Here is an 18,906-nt window from a genome sequence, read left to right on the forward strand (position 1 = left end):
GAGGCATACATATTTTTACCGTATGGGTGGACAGGATGCTGTCATATGGCAACATTGAAACTCCCATATGAGGTTCTTACTATCCAGAAGGGAGAAAAGCCAGTTGAGGTTCAATCTAATGTCATTCCCGGAAGCAAGAAGAAGCGGGAGATGGCGCAGTTTCACAATTTGGAATCTTACCATTGGAGGATAAGTATAGCAGAGAAGTGGGGTATAGGACTACTTCCATGGTATGGGGTGACATTCTTGGCAGATCATATTGATAACATTACCTACACTCTACAGGGTTTTGCAAACGAAACCATAAGGGGTTTTGAATTATTGTCAAATACTCAGAAAAGCCACAGACTGACGTTGCTAAAACATGACATGGCACTTGACTATATTTTGGCCAAACAAGGTGGCCTATGTCTGGCTTTGAACTTAACTGGAGATGCCTGTTATACTTTGATTCCTGATAGCTCTGATAATATGACTAGTGTCATAGATGCAATGAAGGCTATAAGAAATGCGTTTGGCCCATCAGAAAGCGCTGGATGGTCTGCAAATTCTTGGTTGCAGAAGAGATTAGGGCCAGTAGGAGCAGTGTTAATACAGATTTTAGCAGCACTCTTTCTGTCATTGAGTGTGATGTTTTGCTGTTGTACGTTATTGTTGACCTTTGCGAAGGTTATGATATTAAGATGGGTTGGAGTGGTGATGCCTGGTGATCAAACTCAGATGCCATTATTATATGGTGATGACACGGACGTTGATGAGGACGATGTGATAAGGACAGGAAGGGTGGAGACATATCCATTTTGAATATTTGACGATTATTGTGGTCATAATGTTTACCTCTGTTATTTCTTAGGTTCTTGTGGTTTCTTCTTATATTAGTGATGTTTTAGCAGGGGGGAGATGGACACTGGGACTTATAATTTCACGTTTACATATAGAATGTTAGTGTGTATTTGATCTTTTGATTTGATTTGTATCTGTCTTGTATGCAAAGATACTGGTTTTCTTCTTTTTCATTCTAGAGCATATTGGGGAACGATCACTGAGAGGGTGATTGATGTTCAGGGACTCTGATGTGTTGAATGGACTCAGACACTTCAGACATGAAAATGCGGATGGACTGAAGGACTCTGAACAAAGATAAAATCTCCAGATTCAACATATCATCAATACTACAATCGAGAGTCAATGCTGCTGAGAAACTGCAGTGTTATACATTCCTATGTCTTATATATTGCATGAGTGATATTAAAAGTGAATTATATTCTTTGTGTGTTAATTACTACGAAAAATGATGTTTTCTATTATTGAGTAAATATACTGGGACCTCAGATGTTTTCTTTTTCGTGATGGTTAAGGATAGTGGTGTTAGGCAGGGAAAGGTCCATTGGGAAGCTCCAATGGGACAACCAGGCTGACCTTGGACATTGTTTTGATTATTATTTGCTGAGAGTTCCATATGTATTTGCTTAAAGTAATTTCTTTGCACAATTTGAAAATTTCTGATTTCAGTGATATAGGAGTACGATGTATGACCGCCTGGGCAGAGGGGTCGTGAGAGAATTTTCCTGTCTAGTTGGTTTGATGGATATTTAAGGAAAGATAGCTGCCTGACAGGTTTTTCACTCTCACTCCTAAAAATCTCTATAACTGTTGCTGTGTTGTTAAAATTATGCTGTAGACGGTTTGTTGTTTTTGTGATGATCATATGCCTGTATGTTTTATTCTTTTGATTATTTTTTGAGACTCTGTTTAGTCTCGAAGGGGGGTTATGTCGTGTATTCATTAGACTAAAACATGTTGGTATGTGTGCTTAAAACATAATGACTTGGCTTAGATTGATGATGACTGCCTTTTGGACTCTTAGTCATTCTCAGAGAGTCCTCAAGATGGTTATCTTATTTATTCCCTAACTCTTGGGTATGACCTTTGATCTAGGGAATTGTTTCTGACCAGCTGATGAATGGATTCAGATGGACTGTCTTTTGATTAACTTATCTTGGTCCTCAGACACAAAAATGTGCCGTTATAGTCAGAAATCCCATGTGGGATGTGTTTAACCTGAAGTCATGGGTGGATCCAAACTCCCTATATATGTGTGCTTTAGACCACTGCAAATCAGATTCACTATTCGGCTTGTGAATCTCCGGGTATCTAGATGCTCGTTTTGACCTGTAGTTTCTTGTAATAAATTCTATTATACTGAAAGTACTTGGTCCTCGGAGTCCTTCCTTCATCATCTACAAACTTCAACAACACTCTACTGCTCAGGGATACGACACTTGTAATGAAATTCTACATCTGATCAATACATTTATTTTGTATTATTTATAAGAATCTGATCTAATCTGCCGCTCTTTCACAAGACATTAATTCACTGCGTAGTTTCAGGTTTAAGTTTAGGTGAGTTTAAGTTTAGTTTAGTTGAAGTTTGTGTTTAGCTGAGGTTCAGGTTACATTTAACCTCTTTCTCTCCCTCAACGCATGTTTGAGGTAAACCGGAGCAGAGTGAGACATCTGTCTAACTTACGAACATTTCTTAAATGAGAATATTTATTTGTGTTATTTGTTCTTAAAGAGTTTCGAGGCTTCAGCAGCAGAGGAGTGAGAAGAGAAAAGTTTTTATCTGATGATTGACAAAGAGAAAACTACAGGATATCACAAGACTGAGTGAGGAAATGAGGACGGGAAAGTGTCTCCGTCTGATTTCTGTCTTTAAGAGACAAGTTGGAGCATGGGGGTGCAAGGAGGAATTAAAGATAATAACAGTTTAAAGATGTCTCACAATGAATCATTGATTTATCCTGCGTTTTATTCATGTTCAGGTGAGTGGAGTTTAGTTGTTGACCTCTGATAGAAAAGTTGACACGACGCAGCTTCAGTTGAAATACAGGAACTAACACATTGTGTCTTTTTGTTTCTCAGGTCAAATACTTTTGTGTTTTTAACAATGAATCAAGTTTTCAGGTCGTTGTCGCCTCGAGACTGTGACTTGATATTTTACTGTTTAACCATGAACTGTAAAAGCAGTTGCAAAAGCACAAAGAAATTCATGATTTAAAAAAAGAAGTTCAATGGATTCAATAAGATTAAGAGAAAAGGAAAATTACCTGATGTTTGATAGTTTCACATCTTCTGCAGTTTGTGTTTATAACTGATGAAGAATAAAAATCCAGGAGATTAAGATTTCAGCAGCTCTGAATTTTCTTAATTTTGTTTACAGCTCAGACAATAAAGAAAGTGACAAGAACACGAACCATGAAAAGAAGGAAATGCTGTCTGAGACAGAAAGACAAACAAATCCCTCAGGATGAAGAAGAGGATTTTTTGTATTTGTACATATTTTTCTGAAACTTTACTTCATCGACTAATGGCACATTTAATGTTTTATCAAATTGTATCTTTATAAATCTGTGTGTTATCTTTCTATATGTGACACATTTAGGATTTTACTCATCAGGGGATGAAAAGCTTAAATACAGAACAGAGGATGACTGCTCATGACTTTGGTGACTTCTATCTTGTCCTCTAGCGCCACCTGCAGTTCCAAGCTTCCATTTATCCACTGAAATCTAAATGAATCTACACATGTCTTCTCCTCTGGCTCCACCGTGTGGTCACTGATTGTTCCAACACTTCCTGAGCTCCAAGGCCAAGGGTTGCCAACCCCTGGTCTAGATTGACTCACAGATGGTAAGTTTAACTATCGGGAGAAGTAAAGATGTGATGGTAGAAGATAGAAGTCCCAATTAGTTTGCATCAAATATTAAAACTGAACACACAGACATGACACACAGTTTTATATTCAGTGCAACTTACACTAGTGAGTATCTGAGTAATTAGATCCTTGAACAGACGTTTTTAACTTTAATGTTTTCATGTGTGTGGTTCAGAGTTGGATCGAGTCCAGAGACTTTTCCTGGAGAAGATCAGAGAATACAACAACCTGCACAGGTAGACACACAAAAGAAGTTTCCTATCATATTGTTTTATTATATTAAATTATTATAATTTGATCAGTCTCGGAGAGAGAAAATGTAGGATGTAGATGTCCTGCTTATTTACAGGTTAATAAGTAATTGTACCACATTGTTAAAGCAGTACATGAACAGCTATGAACCCTGTTGTCTCCTCTCAGGTCGAGTGGAGGACCAGTGGAGGAGGAGTCTGATCTTGAGCATCACCTGTCAGAGGAGACAGCAAACAGTCACATGAGGTGATCTGAATTGGACTTTGACTTTCTACTACTTACAGCTGATGAAAGAGAGAACAATGGTGTTCTAACTGTCTGTTAGAGTTTTCATTCATATTTAAATGTAAATGTAAGTATTTGTAAACTTTGGTTGATCATCAGACTTTAGTATGATGTCAAACTTCTGTGACCTGAACAATGATTTGTCTAGATCAGGGGTCAGCAACCTTTACTATCAAAAGAGCCATTTCTCCTCTTTCCCCAAATAAAACTTGTCTGGAGCCGCAAAATATATTTGATAACACAGCTTATAAAGTATAAAGTAAGTAATGTACATAGTTATACTCAGTGTTGTGCCAGTTTACACTTAAAATCAACTAGTTTAAAGTTCTGTTTATGCAGATGAAAATCAACTAGTTCACATTCATATGTAATATTTTTAAATTTTGAATTAAAGTCTTGTTTCCAGGACTAAACTAGTTCACCTTCATTTGTTTCATTTTATATTCATTGGGATGATTTAGGAGACGAACTGATGATCATGTGTTTAATTATTAATCAATGGTATAAATTTCTTAATGTTTATAAGCTTCGCCCCGAGGTGGAGTGATCTGTCTGAAAGAGGGTGCAGCCAGAGGGTGAAAGTACAGAAACACACAACACAGTGTGAGTCGGTGAGTTGATGAATAAATGCAGCAGCTGCTCCAGGAAAGCTGAAGTGTGTTTGTTAGGTTCAAATCAACCTGATATCTGAAACATGTCCTGGATGTGTTGACCTCGAGGTCAAGCTCTTCTTTATTTACACCGTGTTCTCTCACTTCTCTCATCCACTGTGATCGTGTCGGGATCAGTCGCTGGAGAAGCTTTTGACTCTTTTACTGTTCGTTTGTCTTTATGACTTTAGCTTCGGTTATTAGGAGTTCACCAGGTTTCAGGTCTGTTCTTCAGTAACAGACCCGGAGGAGTGGAGACCCGGTTGTTCAGTGAGTAAACTCTTGTTTTCTTAACGCTACGTCACTTTCCGTTTGCATCACACAATGTTCACAGTGAGACTTAGAGTCTGTGAGTCTACAGTCTGAACTCTGCAGAGATCGGAGCTGCAGAGTCTGAACCTCAGCTGCTCTGACTCGGTGTCATGAGTCCAACCAGCTGTTAACTCGTCTCTTCTTCCATTGATCCACATTCAGTTCTCACAGAATGAAAGACAGATGTCTGTGTTCAAGTCTCTGGTTGTGTGGATCCTCATCATGTGGACTTTCACCACAGCAGGTACGTGAAATCTGACCTTACTACATAGAGTTCGTGACAGTGTAGAGGTTGGAGAAATTCACACTTATGCAACATTAATGAAAAACATTGTTGAAGAAAAACATTTACTGTGTGTGTGTGTGTGTGTGTGTGTGTGTGTGTGTGTGTGTGTGTGTGTGTGTGTGTGTGTCAATGTGAGTGTGTGAGCTTTCAAAATGGCGGCTGGCCACTATAAAGATAACAGACCCCCCCTGGTGGCGGGGGTCAGAGAGATGTGTGTGTGTGTGTGTGTGTTGGTGCCAGGTTAGAGGAAGTAGCTCGTTGCATGCAGAGAAAGACTGTGAAGAGCATAACATAACTAACATTAACTTTCAAATAACTTATAACCAAAATATCACAGCAACACAAATCAAACTTATAAACATCACACGGAATCGAATAAACAGTCTTTGCTTTGCCTAGTATAATTATTAAGCCCAGCTTTTCTTCAGCTGGAACAGGGGCCTTAGTCAAGGTGGAGGGAATTATGAACAATTACAAATACCAGTCAATTTTGGTACAAAACCTTCAGACTTCTGTTAGAAAGCTGAAGAGGAATTTCACCTTTCAGCACGACAACGACCCAAAGCAAACATCCAAATCAACGAAAGTATGGCTTCACCAGAAGAAGATTCAAGTTTTGGAATGGCCCAGACTGACCGCAGACTTGAATCCAATTGAGCATCTGTCGGGTGATCTGCAGAGGGCTGTGCACAGGAGACGCCCTCGCAGTCTGACAGATTTGGAGCCTTTTGCAAAGAAGAGTGGGCAAATATTACCAAGTCAAGATGTTCCATGGCAGTCAGATCATTTCCGTTGCTGCAGTTTCCTCTCAATGGATTTCATTTTCTCAAAGAGTCACGAGACCTACAAGTCTGAAATAAAGTTAAATAAAGTTAAATAAAGTTAAATAAAGTTAAATAAAGTTAAACTGAATCGACCTCTGGCTCTTGAGAGCTGGAGATCATACATTTCATCGCCCTTGCCAAAGACTTCAAAGTAAAATAAGAACTGAACAATGTGGACTTCAACGAGGAGACAAGATGCACATCAAGTCAAAGCTCAATCAAAACAACAACCACTTCCGTTGGTGACCCTTCACAGTAAAGGTCCCATACTGTACACTGCTTTGGAAATTCAATTCCCAAACCTTCACAATAAGGCAACCAAATAAATTAGTTTACATCTGAGCTGCGTTTATACCAGAGGTTTATACAGAGGGTTTCTTTTGAAAGTGGGTTTGCGCATGTGTTATTCTGTGTACACACACGCACACACACACACACACACACAAACACACACACACTCTTTACGTCTAAATTTCCAGATCCTAAATTCTTCTCATCGTAAAGAATGCTCAGATTTTGCTGAATTTCAAAGTCAATTTTCTAAATGAACATTTCTGTGATCAACACAGAACTTTTCCAGCTTGGTGTGAATCTGAGCCTCTTTTAGTTCATATGTTTGGTTTGACAGTAAATGTACGTTACACATTTCAATGCCTCGTGTGGCAGGAGGTTGTTTTTGTGAAAGCAGCTCAGATAAAACTACTGTATGTTAACTGTCAACAGCCAAACAGACAGACAGTTCCATCAGGATATTTACATTCACAATCCGTCTGTGAGCAAATGCTCTAATTGCACTTTGAAAAAAAGCTTCTATTCACCACAGTTGATCCTGAACTGGTTGTTTTTTTTACCCGGTGTCTCACAGATGATGAGGTCTCCTGCGTTTTAGAGGAGAGCTGCATCTTACCCTGCAGTTTTCAACCTGGTCCAGACCCAGTCATTTACTGGATGCAGGTGGAACCAGGAAACACTCGTGTCCACTCCTACTACAGTGCCAGAGACCAGTTTGTACACCAGGGCGAGCGCTTCAGAGGCCGGACATCGCTGTTCACAGATCAGATCTCCAGAGGAAACGCCTCCATCAGGCTGACGGGGCTGCAGCTTCAGGACCAGGGCAAATACGAGTGCTACATCACCATCACTGGAGTCACGGAGGAGTCAGTTATCAACCTGAGAGCAGATGGTAAAGAAACTCAGTGAAAACAGAACACAAATACTAGAAATGATATTTGTCTCTTATTGCTGTTACCTTGTTTAACATGTGTACTGTTGGGTTGAGTTGAAGCTGATACTGAAGCATTGGACGTCTGGTTGCTTGCCGGCACCATTACCTCTTTGAAAAATGGTTAGTCACTAAAGTTCAATGAATCCTGGGACAGGTTGGACGGGGACGGATCCACTCGTTGGAGCTCGGTCTTCAAATGCAGCCCCTGAATTGAGACACAGCTGATGTCAGCAGCACCACATAATGGCTCATATGTGATGTGTTAAATAATAAGTACAATATTTCAAATTAATGCAGAGCTCCACAGTGCATGAGGCAAAGATGATCAATGAGTTATAAAAGAGAAATGTTGTCTTGCAGCTCCGGTGCGTCACGTGGACATTGAGCAGGTGGAGGACAGCTTCACCTGCCGCTCAGAGGGGATCTACCCCGAGCCGCAGCTCACCTGGTCCACCAGGCCTCCGTCCAACTTGACCCTTCAGAGCCAAACCTCAGTGAAGGAGACGGAGCAGCAGCTCTATGAGATCAGCAGCACACTGACACTGTCAGACAGAGACACTGTTCTGAACTGCAGCATCAGCACTCGCCATGGCAGGAGGAGCGCGGTGTGGTATCAACCCAGTACGTTGAATCTGCTCTATGGAACTGAACCTTTGCTTGTTTCACCGACTGCTGCATATTTATATCTGCTCCTACAGATATCTTACATTTTATATCAATGCTGATTCTCAATCTTTACTTTGTTTGTTTCTTTGTCTGCTGAACAGATTTCCACTAAACTAGTTGTGAGGATGGAACGTGGGCCACAGGTCACTCAGTAGAGCTCAGACCTCCACAAGGCACAAAACAGCCTCCTTATGAAACCATATTGAAATTCACCAGGTCCAAGATCTGCACCAAATTTCACACACTCATAAATATCAGTCCTCTTAATTTGTCAGATTGTTTCTTCACCTTCATCAGTTATTCACAGGGAAATCAATGAAAATGTTGAAAAACGTCCTCTCTCACATTGGTAATGTGAAAAAACAACAAATCCTGGATCCACACAAACATTTGATGAGTTCTTCTCTGAGCCTGACCCATAACACACCTTCCTGCCAAGTTTCATGGAAATCTGTCCAGTAGTTGTTGTGTAATGTTGCTTAAAGCCCAACAAACAAATGGAGCATTGAACAGATCCATTAGTTTTCTGTCTTTAACATTGGACCTTTCTGGACATTGTCCCTGAGAGGACTGATGTGTGTGAGATGTGGAGCAGCTTGAATTGACTGTTGGGCCTTGGAGGAGATATCAGCTCCACTGAGTGACCTTCTAGTTCAGTTCATCAATCCAAGGCCACACCCTCCTCCACATGAATCATTCTGATGATAGAAAAGGTTCAGAAAGTCTCATCAGAGCCTCAAACCACATTCTGACAACGATGATATTATTTGATCCCTTTTCTTTTCAGCTCCCGTCCGTGTGTCACTGTTTAAAACAACAACAACAATCCACTGCACTGCTCCAAACACCAAACCCCCGACACACTGGGTGTGGAAATTCAACCACAGGCAGATCATTGTGAACCAAACCGGGGTCGACGGCCTCCACAGCGTCTCAGAGCAGTGGAGGCAGCAGGTGGAGGATGTGTCAGCGTCAGGCAGCCTCACGCTGCACCACTTATCTTCAGATCACCAGGGAACGTTCACCTGTGAACTCAGTAGTGAAGAGGAGACGCACTTCATCAACAGCTACGTGACGATAGACAAAGGTAAGATCCCATGAGATGAGAACTGAGAGATGAAATCCTCAGAGCGACTGTCAGACCTGAGGCTCGTGCAGTGAGTCCTGGTTCCTCCTGGTGGAGCAGATCCCCCAGGGCTCCGTCCTCCAGCTCATCAGGAGCATCATGTCCACATGTTGTCAGGAGAACAGGAACGAGGAGGCCACACACACACACACACACACACACACATACACACACACACACACACACACACACACACACACACACTACACTTTACAATGAAGACACATCACTGCACTTTCTTGATGCTACAGTTCTACTCTCTGAATTACATGTTTTTCATTCTAGCTGCAGCAATTGGGGTCGGAGTCCTCGCTGTGTGTGTAGCATTAGCAGCTGGAGCAGGATTCTTCTACTTTAGAAGACTAAAGGTAATAAAAATCCTTACAAATTCAATAGGGCCTCTCACCGATTTCGGTGGTCGGGCCCTAAATATTAATACTTACAATAATTCTGCTGATCATTTATTATGTGATGTTTCTTCTAATGATTATTTCTTCTGAACTCAGAGAAAACGGATCATCCACAATCAGATGCTTCAGATGAAAGATTTAAAGTAAGTTTACTGTTTATTCTGAACTGAGAATTACAATATTCTGCTCTAAAGAATAACCCTGTTGTCATGGAGATACTTTATTCTTGTCACGTTGCTCTAACAGCTTCATCTCAGCTGCATCAGCAGACACATCCTAAAGCATCAGTTTCTGAGAGTTCGTTCAAAAACCATATCGATATTAGAGTGAAAGAAAATCTGATACCGATATAACGGCCAATAAATTTATGAAAAAGATTTGACAATGATTCCTAAGATGTCGTTATCAAACCTTTACGGCAAAGAAATGTAACTGAGACTTGATATTTTACAGTTTAACCATGAACTGTATTATTAATAACACAAATACAAAGAACTGTAATTAAAATGGCTGCAACTGGCTGAATAATCGAGTTGTGACTGAAACTTGCATCCAAACTACTTGAGGCTTCCTGAGGTCACCTGTCTCACTCCTACAGACAAAGAGTTCAGTCCTTATCACACACAATGGAAGTCAGTGACTGACAGCTGGAGAACTAATGTTCAATATGTACTTATATGCAAGGTAATATTTATATTTATTACCATATTCAAGTCAAAGCCTTTGTAAAAACATTGTGCTGCAGTAGCAGAACTCTGCAGAACATTGTTCAACTGAGAAGATAAAGATTGAACAGATGCTGTAAATATGAATTAATATTAATGTGAATATTGTGCATTGAACAGATAAAGTTGCACAACTGCATTTCTTTGTGTATATTTATGCTTGTGCATTCAGCCTTTAATAGAAATGACAAAATTAATAAATACGAGTGTGACTCTCCCATGTGGGTTTTTGGAAAATGTGTGTGTGTGTGTGTGTGTGTGTGTGTGTGTGTGTGTGTGTGTGTGTGTGTGTGTGTGGTCCCTCAAGGTTCCTGACATAATTCACAATAATATGAGGTCACTTTGACCTTTGACCTTTGACCACTGAAATCGAATCAGTTTATCTTTGAGTCCAACTGGTCAACATGTGAAGAAATCCCCTAAAGACAGACTTGTTACTTCAAAATGGCATGAACATGTTGTGTGACCTTGACCTTTGACCTTTGACCACCTGAACTAATGAGTTCCTCTGTTAGTCTGAATGAAAGCTTGAACCAAATCTGAAGGATTCTCTTGAGGAGCTTTTAACAAGTTCATGACGCAAAGAGGGGATTTACCAGGGTGAGGGTCACATGATCACGTTTTGTATGAATGTTGTGTTTTCTGATTTTATTCTAACAGATATTTTCTTTAATTACAGATATGGTGAAGGTGAACTCTCAAAGACTCGGTGTAAAGTTATGGCCTCAGTCCTGAAGTCAGATCGCTCACTTCTGAGAGAACTGGATCTGAGGGTCAACGAGCTGCAGGAATCAAGAGTGAAGCTTCTGTGTTCTGGACTGGAGAGTCCAAACTGTCGACTGGAGACTCTGAGGTCCTTAAATCCTTCTTCACTTTTCAGACTTTCTTTCTTATTGGGTCATTATTTATTTAAATTGTCTCCATTCTGCTCTGCTCACTGTCCCTCAGTCATCTGTCACTCACCCAGCCTGTCAGTCACGTCCACCTCATCAACTCCATTCACCTGCACTCACCTGCTCCTGATCACTAAGAAAGTGTCAGTAAATAACATGTGGACTGAGGCTGAGCACTCGTCCTCCTCAGGTTTTCAAAATAAGACACATTCTTATTGAAAGACGTTTGACAGTTGATAAGTATAGAAACAAACAGGAAGTGACAGTCAGGAGCCATCCCTACTTTAAACAGTGTTTAATTACACAAACCTGCTCAGTGACCAACACACAGAGAAGAAGCTGATGAATGAAACAATGGTCCAACATGTCTGATCTGATATTTATCTTCAGGTCACAGACTGGACTGAGGTCAGCAGCATGTTGAGAGTCTGTGTTGACATGATGACGATCCACAACAACAGGAGAACACATTCAAATATTTTTATTTCTTTATCCAGGTTGATTCACTGCAGACTGTCAGAGATCAGCTGTTCTTCTCTGGCTTCAGCTCTGAGGTCAAACCCCTCTCATCTGAGAGAACTGGATCTGAGTGACAACAAGCTGCAGGACTCAGCAGTGGAGGAGCTGTGTGGTTTTCTACAGAGTCCAACCTGTCGACTGGAGACTCTGAGGTCAGACATCATGTTTTAATGTTAAAGGTTCAGTCTAAATATAATGTATATATTTAAATATAAAGTATTGAATTCTAAAGTCTGTCAATATAAAGTATTTAAATATAAATGGCTCATTCTAAGTAAAGAAAACAACAGTTGATACAATTCAGATGAAACTAGTGAAAACATCTCTAGGATTATTTTCTCTTCAGTTTCTAACAATGGATCCTTTCACCTGAATCTTCCACACTGGAGCTTTAAGGTCAAAGGTCAGAACATGTGTTCCTAACAGTGAACACTGATACTGAGCTGAGAGATGTTTGTAGAATGAGCGCTGAGGACCGAGTCAGGCTCAATGTGACTGAAGTTTTACTGACAGAGAAACAATCCAATGCTGGACAATGTGTACATGTAATGTTTCTGTGGAAGCTAACCAGGATTTGTCCCGGTGGTCCTGTGGACTGACCACATGACAGTGTGCTGCGTTGGTGTTCTGGTACTGGGCTCAGGGTCCAGAGTCCAAGTTGATTATATTTGATCTCTTTATTTTTTGGACCAAGTTCTTCAGCCCTGTTTCTTCCACTTTGGGTTCATTTCCAACATGAAACCCTTCCTCTGGTTTCAGGACTTACACGGGGTCGTCCATGTCTTTATCTTTTCACCACTAGATCTCTGTCCCGCCCTGTACACACGTGTTCCTCAGGCTCCCTGCACCACTTTCAACTGGTCAAACTGCTGCTCAGATCATCACCACTTCAAGAAAACATGATCATAGAACTGCTCACCCTTTCACACATCAACTGTGGAACATGTTCTGACAAGTGGGTCGGACATTTTCTGGAGCTGAAGCAGCAGCAGGAGATTGTCCGGGTCCGACTCGTTCACAGCAACAGGAACATGTGGGAACATTCAGACGAGGGGCGGAGCCAAAACACATATCTCCATGATAACCAGTTGACTCTGAGGTCCTTAAATCCTTCTTCACTTTTCAGACTTTCTTTCTTATTGGGTCATTATTTATTTAAATTGTCTCAGTTCTGCTCTGCTCACTGTCCCTCAGTCATCTGTCACTCACCCAGCCTGTCAGTCACGTCCACCTCATCAACTCCATTCACCTGCACTCACCTGCTCCTGATCACTAAGAAAGTGTCAGTAAATAACATGTGGACTGAGGCCGAGCACTCGTCCTCCTCAGGTTTTCAAAATAAAACACATTCTTATTGAAACATGTTGGACAGTTGATAAGTATAGAAAGAAACAGGAAGTGACTGTCAGGAGCCATCCCTACTTTAAACAGTGTTTAATTACACAAACCTGCTCAGTGACCAAACACAGAGAAGAAGCTGATGAATGAAACAATGGTCCAACATGTCTGATCTGATATTTATCTTCAGGTCACAGACTGGACTGAGGTCAGCAGCATGTTGAGAGTCTGTGTTGACATGATGACAATCCACAACAACAGGAGGACACATTCTAATATTCATATATCTTTATCCAGGTTGGAGGACTGCAGACTGTCAGAGATCAGCTGTTCTTCTCTGGCTTCAGCTCTGAGGTCAAACCCCTCTCATCTGAGAGAACTGGTTCTGAATGGAAACAAGCTGCAGGACTCAGCAGTGAAGGAGCTGTGTGGTTTTCTACAGAGTCCAACCTGTCGACTGGAGACTCTGAGGTCAGACATCATGTTTTAATGTTAAAGGTTCAGTCTAAATATAATGTATATATTTAAATATAAAGTATTTAATTCTCAAGTCTGTCAAAATAAAGTATTTAAATATAAATGGCTCATTCTAAAGTAAAGTAAAAAACAGTTGATACAATTCAGATGAAACTAGTGAAAACATCTCTAGGATTCTTTTCTCTTCAGTTTCTAACAATGGATCCTTTCACCTGAATCTTCCACACTGGAGCTTTAAGGTCAAAGGTCAGAACATGTGTTCCTAACAGTGAACACTGATACTGAGCTGAGAGATGTTTGTAGAATGAGCGCTGAGGACCGAGTCAGGCTCAATGTGACTGAAGTTTTAATGACAGAGAAACAATCCAATGCTGGACAATGTGTACATGTAATGTTTCTGTGGAGGCTAACCAGGACTTGCCCCGGTGGTCCTGTGGACTGACCACATGACAGCGTGCTGCGTTGGTGTTCTGGGACTGGGCTCAGGGTCCAGAGTCCAAGTTGATTATATTTGATTCCTTTTATTTTTAGGACCAAGTTCTTCAGCCCTGTTTCGTCCACTTTGGGTTCATTTCCAACATGAAACTCTTCCTCTGGTTTCAGGACTTACACGGGGTCGTCCATGTCTTTATCTTTTCACCACTAGATCTCTGTCCCGCCCTGTACACACGTGTTCCTCAGGCTCCCTGCACCACTTTCAACTGGTCAAACTGCTGCTCAGATCACCACCACTTCAAGAAAACATGATCATAGAACTGCTCGCCCTTTCACACATCAACTGTAGAACATGTTCTGACAAGTGGGTCGGACATTTTCTGGAGCTGAAGCAGCAGCAGGAGATTGTCCGGGTCCGACTCGTTCACAGCAACAGGAACATGTGGGTGTTACAACCCGGCTCGACGGAAGTAACATAAAGTAGACAAACAAGGATTAAATATGAGAAAACTGGGTTTATCGTTACGAATGGTAATCAGACTGGTGAATGGGAGCCATGCGGCCAGCCCTGCTTAGCGACCCCCATGAATGAAGCCTCCCAGGCTTTTAAGGCAGCAGCAGGTGCCAGGTAACGAGTTGAAGGAGGGGCTGAAGGAGGAGCTCCAGGAGCACTGCAAAACAAGGAGCAGATCTGCACATAACACCCCCCCCCTTAAAACGGTTGCTCTAGGCAACCGCCAAGTTACACACAACAAATTAACACCAAAATAAATTGAAATGTTGCATCACATATGCTTCTGACACTTATGACCTTGAAAGGGCATCTGCGAGCACATTGTCCCTTCCACGGATGTGCTTTATTTCCAGGTTAAAGCCCTGCAGAAACAGACTACATCGCATCAGCCGGTGGTTGGAGTTCCTCATTCTGCCGATGAACACAAGTGGGTTATGGTCGGTGTAGACCACCAGGACCTGACTGGAAGAGACATACACATCGAAGTGGTCCAGAGCAGAGATAAGAGCCAAGGCCTCTTTCTCAATGGTAGAATAATGCATCTGATGAATGTCAAACTTCTTTGAAAAATAACAAACAGGATGCTCAACCCCTGACGAGTCGTCTTGAAGTAGGGCAGCACCAACCCCAGCATCACTAGCATCGACAGCCAGTTTAAATGGCCTGTTAAAGTCAGGGGCAGCCAAGAAACCGTTTCAGCTCACGCCGAGAAGTAGGAACACCAAAACAGCAAATGGCCTCTACTTTAGCGCCGATAGGACAGACTTCCCCCCGCCCAACACCCTTCCCTAGATACGTCACAGTGGCCTGTCCAAACTCACACTTGGCAAGGTTCACAGTCAAATTGGCAGCAGCCAGCCTACCAAATACTTCCTCCACCTGAGCTATATGCCGAGACCAGGTGGAGCTATAAATAACTATGTCATCAAGGTATGCTTCACAATCTGCAACCCCTTTCAACACCAGGTTAACAAGCCGCTGGAATGTGGCAGGTGCATTTCGCATTCCAAAAGCCATAACTGTATACTGACAGAAGTCATCTGGAGTCACAAAGGCAGAGATTTCACGAGCTCTCTGAGTAAGAGGGACCTGCCAGTAGCCTTTCAGGAGGTCTAACTTAGTGACACAAGCTGCAGACCCTACTCTGTCAATGCAATCATCTAGACGGGGAAGAGGATAGCAATCAGGCTTTGTGACAGAGTTGACCTTGCGAAGATCAGTACAAAATCGAGGTGTGCGATCTGACTTAAAGTTTCAAAGGGCCCCTCACAGTATGACCGAACACCAGTTCAGCTGGACTAAAGCCAAGGGACTCTTGAGTGACCTCTCTAGCTGCAAAGAGGAGCAAAGGGGTTCCCTCATCCCAATCTTTCTCAAACTCCTTACAGTAGGCTCGTAACATGGACTTTAGGGTCTGATGAAACCGCTCAAGGGCCCCTTGAGACTCTGGATGGTAAGCAGATGAAGTCTGGTGCTCAATAGACAACTGCTGGAGAACCTGAGAGAACACACGGGACATAAAATTCGAACCCTGGTCGGTCTGGATAACTCTTGGCAGGCCAAACACTGTAAAGAACTTAATAAGGGCCTTGGAAATGGCTGAAGCAGTGATTCTACGTAGAGGGGTAGCTTCAGGAAACCGGGTAGCTGTACACATGATTGTCAATAAGTACTGGTTACCTGATTTAGTACGAGGAAGGGGACCAACACAATCAATCAAGATACGCTCAAAAGGCTCTCCTATGGCAGGGATAGGATGTAAAGGAGCTGGGGGAATCTTCTGGTTGGGCTTACCAATAGTTTGGCACACATGACATGTTCTACAATGCTCAGCAACATCAGATTTCACACCAGGCCAAAAGAAATGTCTCAGCACTCTGTCTAAAGTTTTCTTAATCCCCATATGACCAGCAAGACAATGATCATGAGCCAACTGCAAGACATCCTGACGATAGACACTTGGCACTACCACTTGAAACACACTACTCCAATCATCATGACAGGACAGTTTTGGAGAAGTCCACTTTCTCATTAACACACCATTGTTTACAAAATAGCAACAAGACACAGCTGTCATCTCATCATCAGGAACAACCTGGTCAAAAAGAGAAGATAAGGTTTCATCTCCCCCCTGCTCACACTTGAGCTCGTTACCAGAGGGAAACACTTTACCAAATCCCAACATGTCACCCTTCGCCAGAAATGTGTCAAACAGTGCAATATCAGAATCAGCTTCTTTGTCTTGTTTCTTCTTCTTTGACATGGCACGGGTAGTGACACAGACAGGGAATGCTTCTGGGTATTGCTTCTCAAGATCATCTGGGCATTTTGACACTACAGGAAAAGGAACAACCTCAGGAGCCGCAAGCACCCTACCACCGGCTAGGTCATTTCCCAAGATGAAGGACACCCCTTTAATGGGAATGCTTGAACACACAGCTACAGCTACTTCCCCAGAAACAAGACCAGTTTCAAGGGTAAGGTTATGCATAGGTAGAGACAGATACCCCCCACCAAACCCTTGGACGAGGACACTGGAACCCAACTTAGACTGGTCAGAAAACGGTAGGAGGTCCTGTAGAATCAAAGACTGAAAAGCTCCACTATCTCTCCAAATCTTAATCGGTTGCTTGGTTGAAGGATCAGTGACAAGAGACACAAAACCATCCATAAGAAAAGACGAAGAACCAGGCAGCTCACTCTTTTGAGCGGGTTGGTCGATGTTTTGGATGACAGCACCATTTTTCACAGTTTTTAGTAAGGCAACAGGCTTATAAGACTCTTGTTTCTTACTCAAGACAGGGCAATCTGCAATGAAGTGACCACTGTTCTTGCAATAAAAACAAGTCCTCTCTAATGGAGTACTCACAGTAGCCGATCTTCTAGTGAAAGCTGTAGAAACGGTGGGAGGAGGTTTTGAGCTGGTGGAGGAAGTGGTTGGAAACCGAGGTCTATTAAAACCAGTCCTTCCTTTTCGCTCACCTTGGTCGTTATCAAAGTTTACCTTGAGCGTCAATACAAACTTGTCTGCTAGAACAGCAGCCTTATCAAGAGTGGTCACTTCTTGCTGATTGAGATAAGTACACACGGCAGTAGGCAGACAATCTTTAAAGTCCTCCAGCAGAACTAATTGTCTAAGATCTTCCTTAGTTTCCGCCTTCTGTGACTTGCACCAAGAGCTAAAACTGATCTCCTTTTCTCTTGCAAACTCAACATAAGTTTGTTCATCCAGCTTACTGAGGCCTCTAAAACGCTGGCGGTACGCCTCAGGAACGAGCTCATAAGTTCTTAGAATAGCACCTTTAACTTTTTCATAGTCCTTGATATCCTCAATGTTTAAAGCAGTGTAAGCGTCTTGTGCTTTTCCCACCAGAACGCTTTGCAAAAGCGATGTCCAGGCATGTATTGGCCAGTCTGACACAGTAGCCACTCGTTCAAAATGAGCGAAGTACCTCTCAACAAATGGAGGTACTAGTCTGATGTTGCTCGCTACATTAAACTGAGCCGAGGCAGAACTGGATGAGCTCAAAGCAGCATGCTTAAATTCAAGCTCTTTTAGGAAACGCTCATGTTCTAGGTGCATTTGTCTTTCCCTAAGGATACGCTCTTTTTCTTTATCCTCTAGTTCTAATTCTCGAAACGCCAACTCCTTCAACCTGAACTCCAGCACAGCATCTGACATTTGAGGAAGATCAAGTTGATGCTGATATGCTGGTAAAGCAGACGGCTTTAGGACGCCTCCTTCTGCTAGGCTAGCCTTAAGTGCTTCTCTTAAATTATCTTTAAGACGTTTATCACCACTGGCAATCTCAATGTCATAATGGCTGGCAAGGCTAAGGAGCTGTCCTTTAGTGAGCTGACAAAGCAACTCCTCCGAGGGTGCACTAATAAAGTCATCGATAGCCTCCATACTAGATAACTTCAGTAACCAAACATAACCAAAATACACCAATCGCCGTTACCCAAGGTTTAAACTTAAACCAGTACGCCCAGTACACACCTCATCCAACACTACAGCTTATCACAAATTCTCTCTACTAAATGATTCTTGAACCCATGATCACAGAGATAGGCCTAGTAACTCCCATCTAGCTACTAAGTAGCACAAAATATTACCCATAAAAACCCATTACCAAAATGGACCCTGCTGGTAATCAAGACCAAGGCAACAACAACCTCCGGGAGAACTAGCCCACCAAGTCAAGCTAGACACCACACACACCGCACCTGACAAATCCACAAGCTATACAA

At 42.1% G+C, this 18,906-nt stretch overlaps 2 protein-coding genes across 3 annotated transcripts in view; both read left to right on the forward strand.

Moving 5' to 3' along the window:
• LOC128453930 (protein NLRC5) overlaps window positions 1–18,906 on the forward strand; it is a 359,511-nt gene that overhangs the window by 136,779 nt on the left and 203,826 nt on the right. The window contains exons 15-16 of the mRNA XM_053437070.1: window positions 11,870–12,043; window positions 13,527–13,700. Coding sequence (XP_053293045.1) covers window positions 11,870–12,043; window positions 13,527–13,700 — 348 coding nt within the window. The remainder of the gene's footprint in view (window positions 1–11,869; window positions 12,044–13,526; window positions 13,701–18,906) is intronic.
• Window positions 1–18,906, forward strand: part of LOC128453932 (poliovirus receptor) — a 214,067-nt gene that overhangs the window by 96,601 nt on the left and 98,560 nt on the right. The window lies entirely within an intron of this gene.

This window comes from Pleuronectes platessa, chromosome 12, assembly GCF_947347685.1.
Source record: "Pleuronectes platessa chromosome 12, fPlePla1.1, whole genome shotgun sequence".
NCBI lineage: Eukaryota > Metazoa > Chordata > Actinopteri > Pleuronectiformes > Pleuronectidae > Pleuronectes > Pleuronectes platessa.